This window comes from Leptonychotes weddellii, chromosome 9 (assembly GCF_054177405.1).
Source record: "Leptonychotes weddellii isolate Sample4059 chromosome 9, ASM5417740v2, whole genome shotgun sequence".
NCBI classification, from domain to species: Eukaryota; Metazoa; Chordata; class Mammalia; order Carnivora; family Phocidae; genus Leptonychotes; species Leptonychotes weddellii.
Genome location: NC_138377.1, coordinates 64,088,342 through 64,109,152, shown reverse-complemented (window position 1 = coordinate 64,109,152; position 20,811 = coordinate 64,088,342). Strand labels below are relative to the sequence as shown.

Sequence of the window (20,811 nt, the reverse complement as noted above, 5' to 3'; positions counted from 1 at the left end):
TGAAATAGGGCAAAAAGATTTTTAATCTGGTCAAGCTTTTCTTCATCCATATTCCTTGCCACTCTGCATGTATGCACCTAGATGCCAGACCTCAGCAAACGGGTTTCATTTTCCAAATACACTGTGTTGTCTTACATTTCTGTGCCTCGCACATACTATATGATTCCTCTGTCCTCCTTGCCTCTTGGACTTGACTCTTTCTCATCTTTTGTGGTTCATCTGATAACCACCTCCATGAAGCTCATCAGAGTTCTCTTCTTGGGGTCCTCAAGACATCTTTTTATCACCACCTCTGTCGCAGAACCTATCTTGTAAGGTGGTTGCAAGAATTAAATAAATTAGTAACTATAAAGCACTTGGTACAGTGCCTGGCTCATAGTAAGTACTACGTATGTGTTGTATTTTCAATGTCTACGTGTCTGTCACCCCACTGGGCAGGAGCCTCTGGAAGGAAGAGCTGGTTCCTTTCTTGTATGTGCAGCACCTTGTTCATGTGTTTACAGCTAATACAACCAGCCCCCTTTTTAGTCTTCTTTTACGGCCTTAGGAGCCCCTTGTCTTCTTAAATTCAAAGGTTCAAGAAGACAAGTGGTCAGAGCTCAGAACTTTGGCCATGTAGTCTCATGGCCACTGCTGGCACAAGAAGGGTGTTGGGAGGGAGAACATGGGGAAAATACAGCTGAGAAGAAAAATAGAAGGTGGTCGTCCTCAATCCTTACTGTGCATAGGAGTCCACCGCTTAGCAAGCTTGTTAAAACACACTTTTTGGCCTCTGCTCCGGGGATTCTGGTTCGTGAGGTCTATGCTGGTGCCCAGAAATCTGTATTATTAACATCTCAGATGATTCTAATGTGTCTAGAGACTACGCTTGAAGAACCCTGGGGTAAGGGAACAGTTTCAGTCAAACCAAAACCAAATCCTCCAAGTCACCCAAAGGAAAATTTCCACATAGAAGAGAACTATACAAAGGGTATTGATTCTGTGTCTCTGAGCATCACCTTCCCCTGCAGTTTCCTCTCTCTGGTGAGGGACCCCTGTCCCTGTGGATGGCACCCAATTGGTGCTGCTCCACAAACCTGAAACCTGGGGGTTCTCCTATTACTGCTTCTCTCCACCCTCCACCCAACCACACCCATCCCTCCCCAAGTCCTGTGAACTTTATCTCCTAGATATTCCTCCAAGCTTTCCACTTCTGTCTCCACACCACCGCTCTGGTCCAAACTACCATCTCCAGCATAAATGACTACAACTGCCTTCCAGTCTGTGTCTGCATCCACTCCAACCCTGCTCCAATCTAGTCTTGACACTACAGGTGGAGTAATCTGTTCAAAACACAATCTGGTCACATCATCTCCAATTCCTTAAAGCTTTCAAAGGCTCCCACTGCCCTAGGGCAGATAAAAATCCTTAATCTGGCCTATGAGGCCCCACAGGCATGGGTGGCCCTGTGCCCCTCAACTCCACCTCCTCCACTCTGCCCTTTGCTCTCTCTGCCTTAGCCACATCATCTTTGTCTTGTTTACTCTTCCACACTCCCTTCCACCACAGGATCTTTGCACAGGCTATTCCTTTTGTCTGCAGAGATCTCCCTTCCCTCTCTGCCTAGATATCCTCCAGGGTCACCTATTTAAGGGAAAGCTTTCCTAACCACCTCCACTGGGCCAGGTCAATGCCTTTACTGTATACTTCAGAGCTATTTACTCTATTTTATTTCATGCAGTTATTCTGTTTCTTTCTCAGACTGCAAGCTCCATAGAGTAAGAACTAGGCTGTCCTGTGCTCTGACACTTAGTCCATTGCTTGGCACACATCATTGACTATTTGTTAAATGGGTGAAGGAATGGGTCCATTAGCCACTGCCATGTCTGGACCCTGCCAGTCAGAGTTGCCTGTAAAATTCTGGTTCACCTGTGGACAAAAATTCCCTTTCCAGAAAGAACCTTAGAATAGCTGAAGGTGGCCATTATTTTTAAAAATAACTTTATTTAAAACAAAGTACAACCACTGTAGTCTTATCCATAAATCTGGGAAACATTTATAAGTCACATCTTATAAATTTTTGTTTTTATATTTGTAATTAACTCCATCTGGCTTATTATCAGGAAAATAAAATCTTCCTTTTGATATTTTTGCTTCTTCCAGAATTTTCCAAGCACTCCGTCCAAAAGGGCCAGCCTTTCAGCTTCCATGCTTATTTGGGGAGAACTTTGCTCTCCACAGGGTCTGTCATACTTCTTTCACCCATTCAGTGTCCTCTTAGAAAATCAACCACAGAGGGATGCCTGGGTGGCTCAGTTGGTTAAGCCTCTGCCTTCGGCTCAGGTCAGGATCCCGTGGGCTCTCTGCTCAGTGGGGAGCCTGCTTCTCCCTCTGCCTGCTCTGCCTGCTGCTTCTCCTGCTTGTGCTCTCTCTCTCTCTCTAATAAATCAATAAATAAATACAGTCTTTAAAGAAAGAAAATCAGCCACAGAGGTTGGTACCTGAGGTCTCAGGCTTCAACACCCAGGTCCAGACTTTGCTCCCTGGGCCAAGGGGCTGCAGGAGCTTCGAGCATTAGCCACAGGCTTTGCCAAATCAAACCCACTTAGCTGGGGTTCAGGGACTCTCAAGCCTAGGATGGTTCTCTGAGCCTAGGATGGTCCCCTTCCCTGCTGTTAGGCCTCAGTTGAAGCTACCACAGTCCACACTAATGTTCCCAATCTTAAATCTTGGGGCAGAAGGAATTAAAGGGAATACTGGTTCTTTACCCTCAGGAAACCCTGGGCTACCAATGCAAAGAGTCCACCTCCTCCCTAGTGTTCAACTTTGTATACCAGGTGTCCCAGGAGAAACAAAACAGGTCACCAAGACTCTCAGACAATGACTGCTTCATTAGTCCAGGGGCACCAGCTAAGAGGGCAAGCCTAGTGGATTTCCTAAAACCAAGACTAAGAATACCTTCTTTTTACTAAAAAAAAGGGGGGGTGTTGCCTGGATGGCTCAGTTGGTTGAGTGTTCAACTTTTTTTTTTTTTAAGATTTTATTTATTTATTTGAGAGAGAGAGAGAGAGAGAATGAGCGGGAGAAGGGCAGAGGCAGAGGGAGAAGCAGACTCCCTGCTGAGCAGAGGGCCCGACAGGGGGCTCCATCCCAGGAGCCCGGGATCATGACCTGAACCAAAGGCAGATGCTTAACAAACTGAGCCACCTAGGCGCCCCAAGTGTGTGTTTGACTCTTGATTTTGGCTCAGGTCATGATCTCAGGGTCGTGGGATGGAGCCCTGCATCAGGTTTCAGGCTCAGCATGGATTCTGCTTATCTCTCTTCCTCCCTCTCTGCCCCTCCCCTTGCAAGATTAATTAATTAATTAATTAAGTAATTAAATCTGTTTTTAAAAACCACTTTGTAATATAAAGGATGATGTCAAGGAAATAACCACATACATAAACAGGCATAAAATTGGTTTCCCTGGTATAGTTTTCTGAGGTACAGTCCCAGTAGGAGTCTGCACTGATAGTTATTAGCTCCCCAGGTGCCCATTTATCTTTCCTAGAGCTGGTCTAGTCATCCATCATGGCTTCTTCCCACAAATGCTCCAAAACACAATCCTCCACTGCTCGCCCCGGCTCCCAGACTCCCTGTCACAATCCAACGTAGCTCATCATCCATTCAACAGATACTTATGGAGCACCTGCTGCATGTCACCGACTGTGAATCAGCCCTAAGTAAGGTGGGGGGGGGGGCAGTCTCTGTCCTCAGGGGCTTACATTCTAGTCGAGGGGAACTAGAGGCCCGAGGCCAGAGCACAGTAGCTGCGACACCAGGGATTCTAACGCTCACCTCCACAGAATTAAAGAGATGCCCCTCTCGAGCCCCCAGCCGGAACTTAACCCATAGTGGGAGCTCCGTATATATTTGTTTCTTTCCCTCCAGCTGTTTGGAGAACAGCATTGCCTTCCTGTTTTTTGTGTTTCTGTTTTTCTTTTTGAGGATTTCAAGCATTTTGGAGCTCTAATAAACACAGGGGATCAGGGTAAAATGAAAAATGTGAAGCAAGTTACAAAGTTGTTAGAAATCTTAAGCTCTCACATTTTCTCCCAGGTGTTCAATTAAAAAAAGATACTGTTGTGTTGCTGCTCCATCTTTCTGGAAACTAATGAACAAAATGTATCAACCACCTTAAATATGCTCAATCCCTTTTCCCCAATAATTCTCACTCTAGGGGGTTTTCAGGGAAATAAGAAACAAGCACAAAGATATATGTGCTTGTATAAAGATATTTATGCATGTAATGGCAGAACATTGCAAAGACTTAAACTTCCAGGAAGAAAGGATTAATCAATTAAATCATGTCCTTCTATGGGACCAAATTTGTTCATCTGTTATTAAAAATGGGAAAAATTTAAAAATAAAATAAAATAGGGGCGCCTGGGTGGCTCAGTTGGTTAAGCGACTGCCTTCAGCTCAGGTCATGATCCTGGAGTCCCAGGATCGAGTCCCGCATCGGGCTCCCTGCTCGGCAGGGAGTCTGTTTCTCCCTCTGACCCTCCCCCCTCTCAGGTGCTCTCTCTCTCTCATTCTCTCTCTGTCAAATAATAAATAAAATCTTTAAAAAAAAAAAAAAAAAAAGTCACATCTTGCAAGCCGTTGCCTCTAAATTGTAAGGAGCAAACATCTCTTGCGCCGCTTGGTGCTAGGCCCTGTTCTGGGTCCTGGGGCTGGGATGTGAACAAGACATAGAAGGTCTCAGTTCTTCCAGAACTCACATTTCAGAGAAAAGAGACAGAATTTAATAAGCAGGAAAACACCCCAATGTCAAACAATGAGTGCTAGGCAGGACATGAAATAAAATGGGATGATAGGCTAAAGAGACCAGGGGGCAGGAAAACAAATCAGATGGGGGGCCAGCAAAGAGTTCCCTGAGGAGGTGGCCTGTGAGCTGAGACTCGAATAATGGGGTGGGGCTGGCCTTGCAAGCTGGGGGCAGTACTCCTCCAGAAGGAAAAGCAGGGGCCGGGCCATAGAAGGTTTTGAGCAGAGGGCTGGCTGGATTAGATTTACCCAGCCATCCCGGCTGCTGTGTGCAGAACAGAGGACCAGAGGGCAAGAGCGGAAGTGCGGGAAATGATCAAGAGGCTGGGGAACAATCCAGATGAGAGCTGAAGGCAGCTCTGGAGCCTGGGAAAGGAAGAGGGGATGAGGAGCAGTCAGATGCTGGACAGCTCTGTACGGGAGACAGACCATCAAGATTCGCGGACAGACTGGAAGTGGGACGTGAGAGAAGGAAAGAAGCCAAGAATGACTCCAAGATTTGGGGCCCACGAAACTTGGAAAGATGGAGTGGTCATTTGCTGATAGAGGGGAGGCCATGGGAGGACTGGCTACAGGAGGTCCGCAGTTCAAGCTTGGACACATACTATGTGGGAAGTCTATGAGATATCCAGTAGACGTGCTGAGAAAGCAGGAGATAAGCAAGTTTGAAGTTCAAGGGGGCCCAGTAGTCCTTACAACCACGGCACTGGCAGGGCTCACCGAGGCAGAGTGTAGCTGGCTGCTGGAGCTCCTCCTCTGGCTGGAGGAGCGCCTGGGTGGGGGCCTGAGTCACTCCAACACCCCAAGGCTGAGCGGGGGCCGCAGGAGGACCAGGAGGATGGCCTGGAAGCCAAGACTACTGTCCAGGGTAAACACGATGTTTGGGGAGAATATTTAATGCTGTGGGAAAATGTGCACCCCAGTTACATGGGGAGGGGGACAGCATACGAAACACGACCTTAATAGCTATTTTCAGTACCTGGTTGTGGTTGAGGTTTCTCAGTTCCTTCTTTACAATCTTCTGTATTCGCTCAATTCTCCACGTTGAACATGTATTACTTTAGTAAAAATTCTTAGACGAGGACATTTGAAAATAAATACTGGAGGGCGCCTGGGTGGCTCAGTCGTTAAGCGTCTGCCTTTGGCTCAGGTCATGATCCCAGGGTCCTGGGATCGAGTCCCACATCGGGCTCCCTGCTCTGCGGGGAGCCTGCTTCTCCCTCTCCCACTCCCCCTGCTTGTGTTCCCTCTCTTGCTGTATCTCTCTCTGTTAAATAAATAAATAAAATCTTTAAAAATAAATAAATAAATAAATACATACATACATACTGGAAAGTGGTTTTTGCCACTCAGAGAGAACTCCAGCCTATTTCTACCTCAAACATGCACCTACAAAAGGCAGTTCAGATGCTTCTCCCCCACTGTAGCTGCCAGGGAAGGGAGGCAGTCCAACCCCACTCCAGCGGGCTTCCGAAGGGTTTTGGTCAGTAGACGTACCCTGGGGTCGGGGGAAGCTGGGTTAAACGCTCAAGGTTCTCCAGACACTAAGCAGGCCCTATCTCAAGAGCTGCTGAACTGGCACCGCTGCTGACCCCCAGCCAGCCTTCTCAGGACAAGGGGCACCCGAAACGCCACATGCATCCCTGGGACAGGCTGTGAGTCCACACTCCCTGGCCTGGCACGAACTGACAAATGTACAGAATGGTTTCATGAAAAACAGTTCATTAAAAAACAGTTTATTAGCATTTGTGCTGCCCTGTGCAGGTAAAGCTTGGCTCCCTGCCCAGATGCCCTGGCCTCCCCACCTGAGCCTCTGCGGAGCAGCTCTGCAGTAGGCCCCTGACTTGAGGCAATGTCCTTGCTCATCTGACTCCAGTCCCATTGCTCCCGGCCAGGGGCTAAGCCCCACCTCGAGATGCCATAGGGATGGTCTCCCCTGAGTGACTGTCGCCTCCAGCATCTGAGAAGAAGCCCCCGCCCCCAGGGGCTGCAGCCACGTCCACCTGGATGACACCATGCACCTGGGAGAGCTGTGGGCTGTCCAAGCTGGCGATGAGCTGGCGGGGGCCTGGTCGCACAGGCACGAACTTCTGGTGCAGTGTCACTGTCTCGTTGCCGCCAATGTCCCTGTGGGCAGAGACAGGGTCATGGGCCGTGGGTGGAGTCAGGAGGAAGGACTGATGGGGCAGCCAGGAAGGAAGGAGAAGGAGGCAGAGCGCTTCAGGCATTTCTGGGCTCAGCTGGAACCCCCATACCCATGGCCAGGATGAAGCCTGAGCCCCAAGGCCTCCTGGGCCTTTGCCTCTGCATAGTCAGGTCAGCGCCACCCTCCCAGCTGCCTGAGCTGGGAATCTTCCAGTCGTCCCGGGAGTCCTCCCTCCCCACTCCCACAAACACCTGGACAGAGACGGCTGCCTTGTCTCTCCCACCTCTCCATCACCAGTGCTCCTGCCCAAACCACACCATCTATACCTATCCCACCTGGGATTTCCTGGACTGAGGAAACTTCAAAACAAGACTTTGGGGGTGCCTGGGTGGCTCAGTCGGTTAAGGTCTGTCTTTGGCTGAGGTCATGTTCCCAGGGTCCTGGGATCAAGCCCTGCATCTTGCATCGGCTCCCTGTTCAGCCGGGAGTCAGCTTCTCCCTCTCTGCCCCTCCCCCTGCTTGTGTGCGTGCTCTCTCTCTGTCTCAAATAAATAAAATCTTTAAAAAAAAAAAAACCAAGATGGGGCGCCTGGGTGGCGCAGATGTTAAGTGTCTGCCTTCGGCTCAGGTCATGGTCCCAGGGTCCCGGGATCGAGCCCCGCATCGGGCTCCCTGCTCGGCGGGAAGCCTGCTTCTCCCTCTCCCACTCCCCCTGCTTGTGTTCCCTCCTTCGCTGTGTCTCTCTCTGTCAAATAAATAAATAAAATCTTTAAAAAAAACAAACAAACCAAGAGACTTTGGGGCTCAACACAGTATTGCCAAATAATTTCAGTTTTGCCAAGAAAAAAAGTGGAAGAAAATTAATTATCCTTTGCCATGATCATCTTTCCAAACAGGAAGGAGCATTTTAAATACCCCCAAACATTGGAAGGATGTTATCTCAGAGAAAAAGGAAAGTTCTTCCCAAGAACAGACGACTGGCATCTTTTTAAAGTGACACTTTGTGTGTGTGTGTGTGTGAGAGAGAGAGAGAGACATACATACACGTGTTCATGTGCACACACATACTAGTGTCTTCATTTTCTCCCTTCCTCACAGATATCTGGAAATTTAGTCCCAGACCATCCCTCTGGGAGTCACAATTTCACCAGCCTTCTAACTGGCCTCCTTGCCTCCTAGGTCCCATCTTATTTTTCCACTCTACTCTCTAGTCTCTCGGAGGTGAGCTGAACCCTTCGAGGGCTGGGCCTCCTCGGGGCTTAGGGATGAGACTGCAACTCCCTAACCTGACACACAGGCTCCCTCTGACTCAGCCCTGCCTGCATGGCCTCATCATCCCCCACCATTCCTCCTGCCCACCAGCCCTGACAGCCAGTTCCTTCCCGTCCCTGAACTCACTCTGTTTTCACGCTCTGCTCCTGGGCTGGCTCCAGGCCCTGCTCACACCACCCCCTCAGTGAGGGCTCCCTTGAGCACCTCCTGCCTTCAGGGAAATGAGCCTTGTCCTGCTCTGAGCTCCCGCAACAGCCGGTGTGTGCGCTTTACACACTGACCACGACCGCATCTCCAACCCCCTCGCTCGTGCCTCTTAGCATCTGTCCTCTCCTGCCTCTGCCTGAACCCTTGCCTCTGGCCCCCTAGTCAACCCAAGCCTGCCCTGGGGATCTTCTTTTCTCTGGAGCCCGACTGTGCAGACAACTCAGTCCTCCAAGGGAATGAGCCAACACCCCAACTTCGAAGATGAGCTCTCCTTGGGACTAAACATTTAGTTAGCTTGGAGCCTGATTCCAAAGGGCTTCCCTGGACCAATTTGTACTCTTTCTTTTTTGTTGTTGTTGTTTTTTGTTTTTGTTTTGTTTTTTTAAGATTTTATTTATTTATTTGACAGAGAGAGACACAGCGAAAGAGGGAATACAAGCAGGGGGAATGGGAGAGGGAGAAGCAGGCTTCCCGCGGAGCAGGGAGCCCGATGCGGGGCTCGATCCCAGGACGCTGGGATCATGACCTGAGCCGAAGGCAGACGCTTAACGACTGAGCCACCCAGGCGCCCCTGTACTCTTTCTTTTATCGCTGTTAGCTGTGTGGTTTAAGATAAGTTACTAAACTCTGATTCTTACCTTCTGGTTTGTAAAATGGGAGTGAATGCAAAATGAGGGGGTGGGATCAGATGGTCTTGTAGGTGCCTCTAAGCTCCATGAAGGAGGGAAGAGGTGGAAGGTGGGGACATATATATACGGTCTACCTGTTAAGTTATGGACCTAATTTCTAGACTTCAAAATATATAACTAGACATTAAGTCTACAACATAACAGATAAGCTATACTGTGGCTAGTTACAAATTTGTATTTTTAACTTGTGCCCACTTTTCCATAGATACAAGCTTCAAGTTGTTTAGGCTCAGACCAGACTTCAAAGCTCTAGGGGTGCCTCAGTGGCTCAGTTGGTTAAGCGTCTGCCCTAGGTTCAGGTCATGATCCCAGGGTCCTGGGATCGAGCCCTGCATCGGGCTCCCTGCTCCTCGGGAAGCCTGCTTCTCCCTCTGCCACTCCCCCTGCTTGTGCTCTCTCTCTCTGTGTCAAATAAATAAATATTTTTTTTAAAAGACTTCTACTTAATTCATACTAGTACTATTTCAGAACATAGCCTTTATTTGTAACATTATTTCCAAGAGTGGCTGCTTTCCAGCTTCCAGCTAGCAATGTCAAGATCTCTCCCAGCCCCGGCCTTCGTGTCAGCTGCCACCTTGCCACACCCACGCCTGCCTGTTCAAATGCAGCACATCAGCTGCTACCGCTGGAATGTGCCTGAAACTCAGTGCAGGGAATGAAACCAACTCTCTGACAAGGACACCAGAAATTAGACACCCAAATGAGCACTGTCCTGCAATTACGTACTTGTTCAACCGTGTTGCCAAGGCTTGAAACATTTTTTAAAACTCCTCTCAGATTTTTCTTCAGAGCCACTGAAAACCAGAAGCACATCAAGTGTGCCCAGTCTAGTCCCTCTCCCTGTCCCTCTCCCCACCCCCCGCCCCCCACAGACACCCTGTTCCTCCTTTACAGCCAAGCTTCATTCCTGATGGAAAAGGGCATCCCCACCCATCTTGTTCATCTGCCTTATTAATTAGTCTTGGCTCTAAATGGCCTCGGGCTGTTTCTCCAAAGTCAAATCGGCCCCAGAAGGCCACCCTAAGGACATTCTAAAGACTCTGATTTAGGCTGTGGGGGAAATTCCCCAGAAGGGTTTGGAACAGACTTCCAGCCTCCCTTGGTGACTGGTTTGGTGGTGACAACAAGCCATTTGGAGGAGTAAGTCTGGAATGTTTATTAAGTGGCCAGTCAACCCGCTGGGTGGCACACCTTATGCTTAATGGGGTTTCCATCCCACAGCCTTTGATGTGCCAATGAGAGCAAAGTAACACCCATCTTGGAATCTAATATATCTGAACCACCAAGCCAGGGACTTCCCACTTGGAGTTCTCAATTGCTCTGTAGACCGCAGACTGGGCTTGAAGTAGCAAGGAGCCACAGAATGTCCAAGGAGGACCTGCCTTGAGAAACCATCATCCAACCCTCTCATTTACTGGAGGGAAGACTGGGGCCTTTAAAGGCAGGGCTGGGGGGAGGCTCATACAAGCCCCACAGCTAAAGATAGGGGCTGGATCTCCCTATGCTCAGCACAGGCGTCACCTCTTTACTTCTAGGCGGGGGCAAGAATCTAAGGTCTGGTGGAGGTGCTGAGGGGAGTCCAGCTCTGGGGAACCTCTCCCCATCATCTGTAGGGGAGAGATGCCTATAGGGTGAGCTACCTGGGAGCCCCAAGCTCCCTCTCTAAGGTGACAGAGACCCACGTAGGGTGAAATGGGGAAAAGCACTCCTTTGTGGCATATCACATCATCCATGGTCAAGGCTGGGGCAAAGATCAGGATAGCAACTACTCAGCTTCGGCCTACTGGCAAAAGTGGCAGCCACCAGCTGGAGGAGTCTGCTCTGTGTCAGGGCAAGGGATGCACAGGGTGGGCAGGGACCCCCTGCATCCCCCACCCAGCTCCCCCACAGGGTCCACCCCTTTCCCTCAGGCACTCTTTGTCAAAAGAGGAAAACACCTGCCCCTGTCCCCAGAAGTCTGATCTTAAAGGTCAGCCTCTGGCCTTCTCTGCTTTCCCTCTGTGCTGTTCCGGGGAGGAAGACAGCAGCACATGTGTCTATGTCAGAGAGGACAGCAGAGGCCCAGGGACACAGGCACTCGGTGTCCCCTCACTGGGTGCAGAGCCTCGCCTGGCCCGGGGTGAGGGCCAAGGGGGCTGGTAGGGGCCTGAAGCACAGGGCCCTCACCTTGAGAACTGCAGCTCAGCCCTCATGACGCAAAGAAAGCAGCAGGCTTGAGAGCCTGCGTGTCAGGTGCGCCCAGGTGGGAAGAGCTCAGTCTGCCCCTTATGGAGTGGCTGCCACTGCCTATCGTCAAGTGGGGGTGATGGTGGCCACAGTCAAAATAAGAACGATCAGGGCACCTGGGTGGCTCAGTCATTAAACATCTGCCTTTGGCTCAGGTCATTATCAGGTCCTGGGATCGAGCCCCACATCGGGCTCCCTGCTCCGCGGGAAGCCTGCTGCTCCCTCTCCCACTCCCCCTGCTTGCGTTCCCTCTCCTAATGTGTCCCTCTCTCTTAATGAATAAAATCTAAAAAAAAAAAAAAATAAGAACGACCAACAGAGGCTCACGTTGGGCCAAAGCCAACACTAAATGCTTCACATGCATATCTCACCTAGCTCCCTGAACCACCCTCGGAACCGGGATGGTTGTCATCCCTACTTTCCAGGTGAGAAAACAGGCTTAAAGGAGATAAGTCACCTGCTCCATGGCACACAGCCAGTGAGTGTAGGAGCTGGGACTTGAACCTAAGTCTTCAGGATCCCAAAGCTTTGCTTTTAATCATATGATGATCTCGAATGTACCTTGAAGGGTTTTTGTGGTCTGTGAATGAGATAATGATCCTGAAGTGCCCGGTCGGTTCCTGAGCGCTGGGCATGTGTTAATGATGAGTTGCTAATGATTCCTAAGTGAAGTGTTGGCTCCCTAGTGAGACGGCGGGACGGACCAGCCCAGCACTAGGCACATGGCAGGTCTTCTTAACTGCTGCTGGCCCTGAACCGAGTCAGGAGGCATTGCTGGCTGGCTCTAGGCTGCTGTATTGGGTCCTGGCTGACTACTGTCCTGACCAAGAGAGGAAGCAGTGTGGCACCCAGGGCAGTCTGGGAGGCACAAAAGGGCAGGGGCGGGGGAGAGGCCAGACTCACCCCACATTAAGGATCTTGGGTCTCTGTAGCCCGGAGCCCTCAAGCCGGAAAACGACGTTGGTGAGGGTGACAGGCAGGGGGTTCTTGAAGACAATCTGTACTTCGCACTCCTGGCCAACCACGGCTGCCCCCAATAACTAGGAGAAGAAGAAGCCCACCCCTCCACATCAGAGACCCTGGCCAGATACAGTGGAACCATACACTCCACCAGAGGGAAAACTCCTTCTGCATCAAAATCTCCCCCAGTCCCACATTTCCACCCTTGAGAGAAACAGGGCTCCGCAAAAGCCAGAGAAGAAACTCCAACCCACTCCCCAACTGAAGCTTCTGCAGGACCAGGAATATGAGATCTGACTTTACAGATGAGGACATGGAGGCCCAAGAGCCCAAAGCCAGTATCCGACCCCCTTCTCCTGGAACTGCTCGCCAGGCCAGCCCTCTCCCAGTTTCATGCCCTTGCCCCTTGCCCTCCGACTTCCCTCAGCCCCCGCTCATCCCTCCTGCCCAGCAAGCCGCACTCACTGTGAGGGAAAGGTCTGGGGTGCGCAGACGGAAGGTATGCTGCTTGGCCAGCACCTGCCCGCTCTCCTTGACGTGGCCTGAGACGTTGAGCAGCATGGACCCCTGGTCTACGAGGTGGGGCCGGTATTCCTTGTAGGCCACGGGCATGGACATGCGGTCCGCTGCAGAGAAGAGGCAAGGTGTCGCCAGGGCCTGCTTACCCAGACATGGCCTCCGGAGGGGGGGGTCTCTGGGCCCACAGCTGCAGGGTGCCTGGCCATCCGTGGGGCAGGGCTGCGGAAGGAGCACTTACTGGCCCCTGGAGCTAGCACCACTTCCTTCTTGCTCTCCTTGAAGACAGGCCCCGTGACCCCGGTGTAGAAGGTGACCGAGAGGTAGAGGTGCAGCTTCACGGTGCGGGGGCTGCCGCCGCGATTGCTCAGCACCACACAGACTGCCAGGTCCTGCCCCATCACTGCATCCTGGGCCTCCACCTGCATGGCCACATCCTCCGCCAAGTCGCGGCTGGAGTACACGTTGGGTTTGCTACCGTGTGCGGCTGCTGTCTCCACTGCCTTCCGCTCTGCGTCTGAGCCTGGGGGTTGAGGGTCAGGGGTGAGGTTATGGCTGCTGCCGGAGTGCGCAAGTGCTCAGCGGGAACCCCGGGAGTGGGCCAGAGCCAACCAGGTTGGAGGAACGGTACCTTCTGGGTGTTTATAGATGTGGGTGACATCATCCCGCATGTTGGATCCAATGGCCTTTGTGATGATGAGCGTGCCAATGGCCTTCTCTTCCACATATACGATCTTGAAGCTGCCATCGTCCTGTCGCTGCCAGTAAACTTTGTCACTGTTGACCTGTTGGGGGGGTGTGTGAGCGGGGAATGAGCAAGCCTGAGGGTCTGAGGGCAGGCCTGCCCCCCAGCTGCAGGGACGGCTGGATCCAAAGGTCGGGAACTTCCTGGCACAGCCAAACTGGGAGACTTTCCAAGCTGAGCCAGATGAAGGCCGAGAGCAGAGAAGCTGGGCAGCTCCTTGCAGTACATTTTGGCACTAATAACAGTAATCTCTCGTGCTTATTCGCTGACTTTACGACTTCTAAAGCAGTTTCATACCCATTATTTCTTTTGATCCTGAGCACAGGAAGCTCAGCAGCCATTATTATCCCCCTTTTACAGTGGAGGAAACCTAGACTCTAGGATGAATGACTTGCCCAAGGTCACACAGCTAGTCAGTCAGCGCGGAAGTCAGGACCAGAGAACCCAGGCCTGACTCCAGTGCTCTCGTCCTGCCAGACTGCCCGAAGGCACCTGGAGCACAGCCCTCACCTCGGCAAAAATGAAGGGCGTGTCATACTTCATGTAGACCAGGCCATTCTTGATGGACTCCACAGAGCAGGGGCCACAGCAGAAGATGCCTAGGGGAGCAGGACAGAGGTCAAAGGAGGCTGAGGGGACCCTCTGATCCTGGGGAGAGGCCCACCCACCCAGGCCCAGTGCCCAATGCCTCAGGGTCAGCCGCCACCTGGGGCAACCCATGGAAGGAACACAAAGAAGAGCTCAGTTCCATTTGGCCTCAGTCAACCAGGGTGGGTCCAAACGTGGGACAAGCCTGCCCTGATAACCAAATCACTGGCACAACCTTCCTCCACTAGCCGAAGCTGGATTGGGCTATCTGTGACCCCCCGAGGTCAGGACTTCCGTCCTGCATCAGGACAAACCCAGAGCCCATGGTGGCTCTGCCTGCTGGCTGGGAAAAGAGCCACCCTTCCAGAAAGATCCAGAACAAACCCTCAGCTCTATAGCCTGCAGTGTGTCCTCTCTGTGGGGAGGTGGGAGGGGAGCTGGTGGGAAATAGAGTCTGTTCTCAGCATGCTCAGGAGTTTTCTGGAGATGGGCTGACAAGGAAGAGGCTTGGCAAGAGAGGACACAAAATAGGAAGTGAGGGCCAACCAACAGAAAAGAATCTTAGGGGGGCGCCTGGGTGGCTCGGTTGGTTAAGCGTCTGCCTTTGGCTCAGCTCATGATCTCAGGGTCCTGGGATGGAGCCCCACATCGGGCTCCCTGCTCAGCATGCAATCTGTTTCTCCCTCTCACTCTGCTGCTTCCTCTGCTTATGCTTTCTCTTCTCTCTCTCTCTTAAATAAATAAAATCTTAAAAAATAAAGAAACAAAGAAACAAAGATAAGAATCTTAGAAAACACCAGCACTATGGTTTCCTCTTCCAAATGGGAAAATAGGCCCAGGGAGGCCAAACAGATGTCAGGGTCTGACAAGACAATCAGATAAGTGAACGGAAGGAGCGGATATTTACGAAGTAGCTGCTATGTTCCAGGCATGCTGCTAATCTCTCTAATGAATGACCTCATTTAATTCCCCCAACAACCCTATCTGACATATATTATCCCCAAATTACAGACAACACCAAAGCGCAAAGGTGCAAGCAACTTGCCCAAGATGACATTATCTAAGAAGTGATCAAGCTGGATCAAGCCTGGGTCTGGCTGGCCTCAGAACCCTGTGAGCTACGCACCCCACCGCTCCCCAGAGTGGGGACAGGAACTCAGATCTCCCAGGCTCCTGGGCCAGGCTGTTCCAGCATGGCAGGCATCACTGGGTTGCACAAGTCAGGGAGCACCATTCGAAGGGATGACTGAGAGGGAGTGGTTTGCCCAGAGAGGAGGAATGTAGGCTAGGCAAGAGCCATCTGACCTGGGGTGGGGAAGGGAGAGGTGGGGAAGAAGGCAGCAGGAGGGGCAGGCCTGGCTGCCTGGCGCCGGAATGTTAAGGTGGGAAGGGAGGGCTGTTTGAGAACAGAGTGTGCAGCAGGTCCAATTTTGGCAGAAACGTGTGTGCTGGGGAAAAGGAAATCAGTAGATGATATCAGCAATGGTCTCTGAGGGCTGGGTTAGGGGGGTTATTTTCTTCTTCGAACCTATCTGAACCCTGGTTTTATTCTGTACCATACATACAACTCAAAATGAGCAACGGAACAGACAAGAGGGGAACTTGGTGGGTGAGAATGTGTGAAGGGAGGGAGTCAGGAACGGGAGAGGCTCGGCCCTGGGCCCTAGAGAAAGTCGCTCCACCTCTCTGGGCCACCACTGCCATGTGTCCCATAAGGGCTTGCGGTGGTCCCCAGACCAGCTGATCTTCAGCATCACCAGAGGAACTTTCAAACTTTCAAACATATAGATTCTTAGCATCAATCTATCCCTGGGATGTCTGATGTGTCAGGTCTGGGGCGGGACCTAGACATTTACTCAAAACAAAACAAAAACGTCCAGAGAGAGAACTAGGGAAGTTTTACATTTTGAGTTATTCAATTCTATACTTTCCCCCCTTCCAGGCATGTACTACTTACTATAATGGCCTTTTTAACTTTAAATACATATATAAATAAAAGGGCCCTTCAATTAATTATCTCCACGATGTGTGAGTAAAAAGGCAAATGAGAAGAGTGAGTGTGTTAGGGAGGGAAACCTCTCACTGAACTCTCTTCCATCTTTTGACTCTTGAGCCTGAATATATAAACCATACAAATCATAATAAATCATAAACAAAGGAAATCGACGCTAATAGATAGTTACACAGAAAGGTGACAATTGACTAAAGGCCGGGCGGTGATTCTGTTGGTAACCCCGTCTGAAGAAACACGGGGGTTAAAGGGCCCGAACCGGCCCTGACACTCGGGGTTTGTTACCCAGGTTGGGAGATGGGGATGGGGCCAAAGTGGGGCACAGGAGCCAGGCAGGGCCCCGCCTCACCGCTGCTGGTTTCCTGTGGTGTAGCGTCCACCACCTGCCACCCACTGAAGCCTGAGGGCAGATCTGGCCTCTTCATCCAGCAGTCGTTCCACACGTGGAAGTTCCTGGATGGACATGGAGGGAGGCCTGGGTCTGAGCAGCCTGCTCAGGGCCTCCCCAGTGTCCCCTCAACGTCCAGGTCTTGGTCATCATCCCTTCGCAGGGATGCGCAGCCCAGCCCCGGCCCCAGCCTCACCAAACAGAATCATGGTTCAGGTGCTCCAGGGGCTTCATGTTCTCATCAAAGTAGATGTCCATGGTGAGGGATGTGTCTGTGTCGTGTGCTGAGTTGAAGTTGGTGACAGTGCGGGTAGCCAGGCCCAGGCAGCGCAGCACTGTGGAGGAGCCAGCGTTAGGGTTCAGGGCCCAGACCGGGATGCGGTAGGGGGCAGGTGAGGTATCAGGGGAGGAACAGCAGGGGGACAAGGGCCACTGGGGTTGCCAAGCTGGGTCAGGGGTCAGGAGGCCTTAGGGCCAGGGAGCGTTGAGGGTCAGGGGAAGCCAGGCCACCTGCCTGACCTTGGCGCTGCCTGGCCCTTCTCCCTCCTCTCCCCTAGGCCTCTCTAGGTAGTTAACACTAATTAATGATAATTAAGGCCAGCCTACCACCCAGCCCTCCACCTGTCCTTGCACTAGAGCCACGGCTGGGTGGGGCTCTGGTTTCCCTCCCTCTTTCTCGCAGGGCCCAGGCTGCTCCTGTCCCCCGTCCCTCCACTACCTGTGGTGGTCACGCCGGCGAAGACCCAGCACTGACCATAGGGGACGGAAGAGCCAGTGCGTAGGTAGCTGAGTAGGATCTCCACGCTGCCCACCCACGCTGAAGGGTTGGTGCCTCGAGAGTAATCACCAGACCAGTTTCCAGTCAGGACCCCATTGTCATCCAAGGAATTCACCTGCCCAGGACAGGATGGAGTGGGGTGGAGTGGAGGGAGAGGCTCAGGACCTCCCATGTGGTCCTCAGCCCTGCCCCTGCCCCCCACCCCTTTCCCCTAAATGCCTCAGGATCTAGCCAGCAGCCTGAGCCCTGCCCACCCCTCCCAAAAACATCAGTCCCCCCCACCCCTGCCGGATCTGACACAGTAATGTGAATCCTGGGTGTGCCAAGCTTTGGGTTTGGCCCTACATTCCACAAGAGCTGGGACTGAGGCCAGGAAGGGTAGGGTGGGGCCAGGCAAGGAGGAAAGAGAGGGAGTGAGACCCCTCCCACAATACCCTTTGCAAGGGCAGGATAGGGCTGAGTTCCTGGAGGAATCAGAAAGGGCAGGAGCGGGGGACAGGGGAGGCAGGAGGCAGACACAGAATAGCACTGAGAGACATGAGGGTGCTCACCATGGCAGAGATGACCCGGGAGACACTGACGGGGTCCCCACGGCCTCCATACGGCATGCCCCGCCGGTCCAGGATGTACAGGCAGGCATCCAGCACCCCATGATCAAACTGGAGGGAGGGAGGGCAGAGGTGACCCCTAGGCCAGCAGCACCTGCTCCCTCACTCCACCCCACCGGCCTCTTGCTCCCCCAAGCGCATGCGGCCCTTGGCCAGCCATACCTGCCCATAGTTCCAGGTCCGCTCACCAATCTGGGCTTCTGTCCCATAGTAAATTCTCCCGGACTCATTAAGCACATACTCCTGTCGCCAATCCTCATGGTCCACATACACGAGGTCCTCTGTGTCCCCAAAACACACATGCCTGGTCCCCTCTAGCCCTCTCCCTGTGCCCCCCCCGGGCCATTTCTGCAGGACTACTGTCCACAGAGGAGTGGGGACACCGCGAGCCTGACGGCATTTCTCCCAGGAAGGATGGGGGAGCATGACAGAGATGGTGGGAGGAAGGTAACTGTAACCAAGGCCGTTCGCTAGCAGAAGCAAGGCTGCGTGTCCTTGGGCTGTTACCTTTCCACGCTGAACCTAGGTCGCCTCACCTGGACAATAAGAGGCTGGCTTCTCCTAGAGCCAGGCACCTAGGCACCTAGCCTCGGATTCTAGGAAGAGAAGCTCTGACCGGCCCTCCTTCCTGTCCACGCCCTGTTCCTGACTCCAGCAGGCTCACCTGGGCACCAGGGATTGAAGAGGATGTAGATCTCGTTGTGGGGGTCAAAGGGCAACTGGAACTCGCCAGCCTCGCAGCGTGTGCGGACGGTGAATTGGAATTTGCCGATGATGGCGTTGGGGGAGGTGTGGACCCGGAGGTTCAGATTCTGCCCGCTGGCCTTGGTCACCTGGGCTTTCCAGCCTCCACTGCCCCCCTTGCCCACTGGGATGATCACGTGGGTGCCCTTCCCCACCTCAGGGTTGTTTCCTGGAATAGGGGAAGCAGCAATTAGCTGGTGAGACCTATCTGAGGGCAGATGGAGCCTTGGACTTCTCCCAGCCCCACCCAGAATGCGTATGAGCCAGCGTGTGTGTGTGCCCCTGAGTTGGGCCATCACCTTAGTCTGTGACAGTCTCTGAGAGCAGCTCTGTCCCCACCCGATGTTTGCCCGCATGCCAGGGCAGAGCCCCGGTCCAACATCCCAAACCTGTTCCCCTGACACTGAACTCAGAGGTGGGTAGAAGAGACCAGGCCACCATCACCCTCTGCCTGCCTGACTGTGTCAGTGCCTGGGCTGGAGGAGCAGAGCTGCCCTGGCTGGGTCCAGATGCCCCGAGCCCATGTGAAAGGGCAGCCCAGATCCCGAAGGCCAACCCTGCCTACTCCACGGGGCTGCAGCTTCCAGAGCCTAGAGCATCCCTGGTGGCAGTGGTGGGGGTACCTGGGAAATTAGAGGCTGGGGTGGGCAAGGCTAGGCTCTAATCAAAGGGTATGAGGAGTCGCCCGCCCCCGGCAGCAGCATAATCACCAGCCTGGGCAGTCAACGGCCACCAAGCAACGCGGTGAGGGAGGCACCTGCCCTGGGCCATGGGGACAGAGAAACAGAGATAGAGTTGGACAGAGAGGAGACAGCGAGCCAGCCACACCCTGGGGAAGGACAACAGACCCAGAAAGAAAGACACAAAGGCAGCCACGGAGAAGAAGCAGCTGAAGCAAGCACCTGAAGAGAAAGTGTTTTGAGACAGATGCCTCTGGAGGCTCAAAGAGGGTGATCTTAGGAAAATGGGACACCAAGACCCGCCCTGAAACACTCTCCTATGCTTGCACCTGTCTTACGGGGCAGAGGTGAGGAGTCGGGTGAGGGAGGAGCTTAAAGATGTCCCTCTGACCCTAATACCAGAGCTGGGAGGCTCTGTAGCCAGCACCACTGCCCCCCATTCTAGGACTTTCGCCCTCCCACTGCAGACCCCCCTGACCGATAAGCAGCTCCAGGGCGACATGATCGGAGGACTCATAGGGCCGAGAGAAGTGGAGGACCATGTGGAAAGGCTGTCCACGGCGTATAATCAGCTCGTCGTATTCAAACTCATCTGTGTGGTGCTCTCGGCGATTCTGGTCTGACCGTGCACTCAGCAGATCCACACCGGTCACCACCAGCATGCCCTCTGCAAGGCCACAGCTCTGGGTCAGCAAAGCCCTATGGGAAGCCCAGGCCCCCATCCTAGGCCTCCCAGGCCCCAGAGACGTCAGGATGAGTCTCAGGCCCCATTAAGGCCTTGCAGCTGGCAGATAAGGTGGGCAGGAGGGCCTCACCTTGGATGGTGCCATCTCCAGCTGCGTTCACACCGCCAGTCCGGGAGCCAGGCTGGTGGGAATCTGAGGCCCGGGAATCCGGTCTTCGACCCCTGGAGCCTCGGTCTCCATGGGGCTCCGGGCCCCAGTCACCATCTGTCCCATTTCGGCGGGAGCAGCAGGCACAGCAGCGAGCCCAGAAGGAACGGCCTCCTCGACGAGACCCTCTGTCTGGCTCCGGCTCTGGCTCCGGAGAAGGTGTGGGGGGCGGCTGCCAGGGGTTCCCGCCCCAGCGGCCCACATCCGACCGAGGACCGTCCATCATGCCTGTGTGGAAGAGGCAGGGAGGCTCTGATCACCCACTCAGACCTCCTGTACTTAGACCGCCCCCGCCAGCACACACAGAAGCCCTCCATCTGGAGAACTGACTCAGTCCCATCCAGCTGACTGAGATGATCTGACCTTGCCCCAGAGACTCCCCCCAGACACAACCCAAAGGGACCCCCCCAAAGACCCTCCCCAAAGACTCCTCTCAGATTCACCTAGAGAAACTACCCACGTTGCAGAGAAATCTCCCTTTTACCCCCAGTGACATCCACCAAAGCAGATGCCCCATTGAGAAACCTGCCCTCCAGAACCCATCCCAGAAAGGAGTGGACACTTGTCACA

The 20,811-nt window shown here is 53.0% G+C and overlaps 1 protein-coding gene across 1 annotated transcript; it reads right to left on the bottom strand.

Annotated features, from left to right (window-relative positions):
- Positions 1–6,510: 6,510 nt before the first annotated feature.
- On the bottom strand, positions 6,511–20,623 carry TGM1 (transglutaminase 1). Its single transcript, XM_081830690.1, has 14 exons — positions 20,164–20,623; positions 19,827–20,015; positions 18,589–18,837; positions 18,087–18,205; positions 17,868–17,975; positions 17,257–17,431; positions 16,735–16,873; positions 16,500–16,603; positions 14,062–14,150; positions 13,438–13,591; positions 13,048–13,329; positions 12,756–12,916; positions 12,234–12,370; positions 6,511–6,917 (listed from the first exon to the last, which is right to left on the bottom strand). Exons 1-14 carry the CDS (start codon positions 20,465–20,467, stop codon positions 6,689–6,691), a joined length of 2,439 nt encoding a protein of 812 aa, XP_081686816.1. The 5' UTR covers positions 20,468–20,623; the 3' UTR covers positions 6,511–6,688.
- Between the last annotated feature and the right edge of the window lie 188 nt (positions 20,624–20,811).

Coding starts and splice junctions, on each gene's coding strand:
- TGM1 (XM_081830690.1), bottom strand. CDS start 20,467: ATGATGGACGGTCCTCGGTCGGATGTGGGCCGCTGGGGCGGGAACCCC. Junction 18,838..19,826: donor CGCCCTGGAGCTGCTTATCG/GTCAGGGGGGTC, acceptor CCCCTATTCCAG/GAAACAACCCTGAGGTGGGG. Junction 12,917..13,047: donor GGTGCTAGCTCCAGGGGCCA/GTAAGTGCTCCT, acceptor TCTTCTCTGCAG/CGGACCGCATGTCCATGCCC.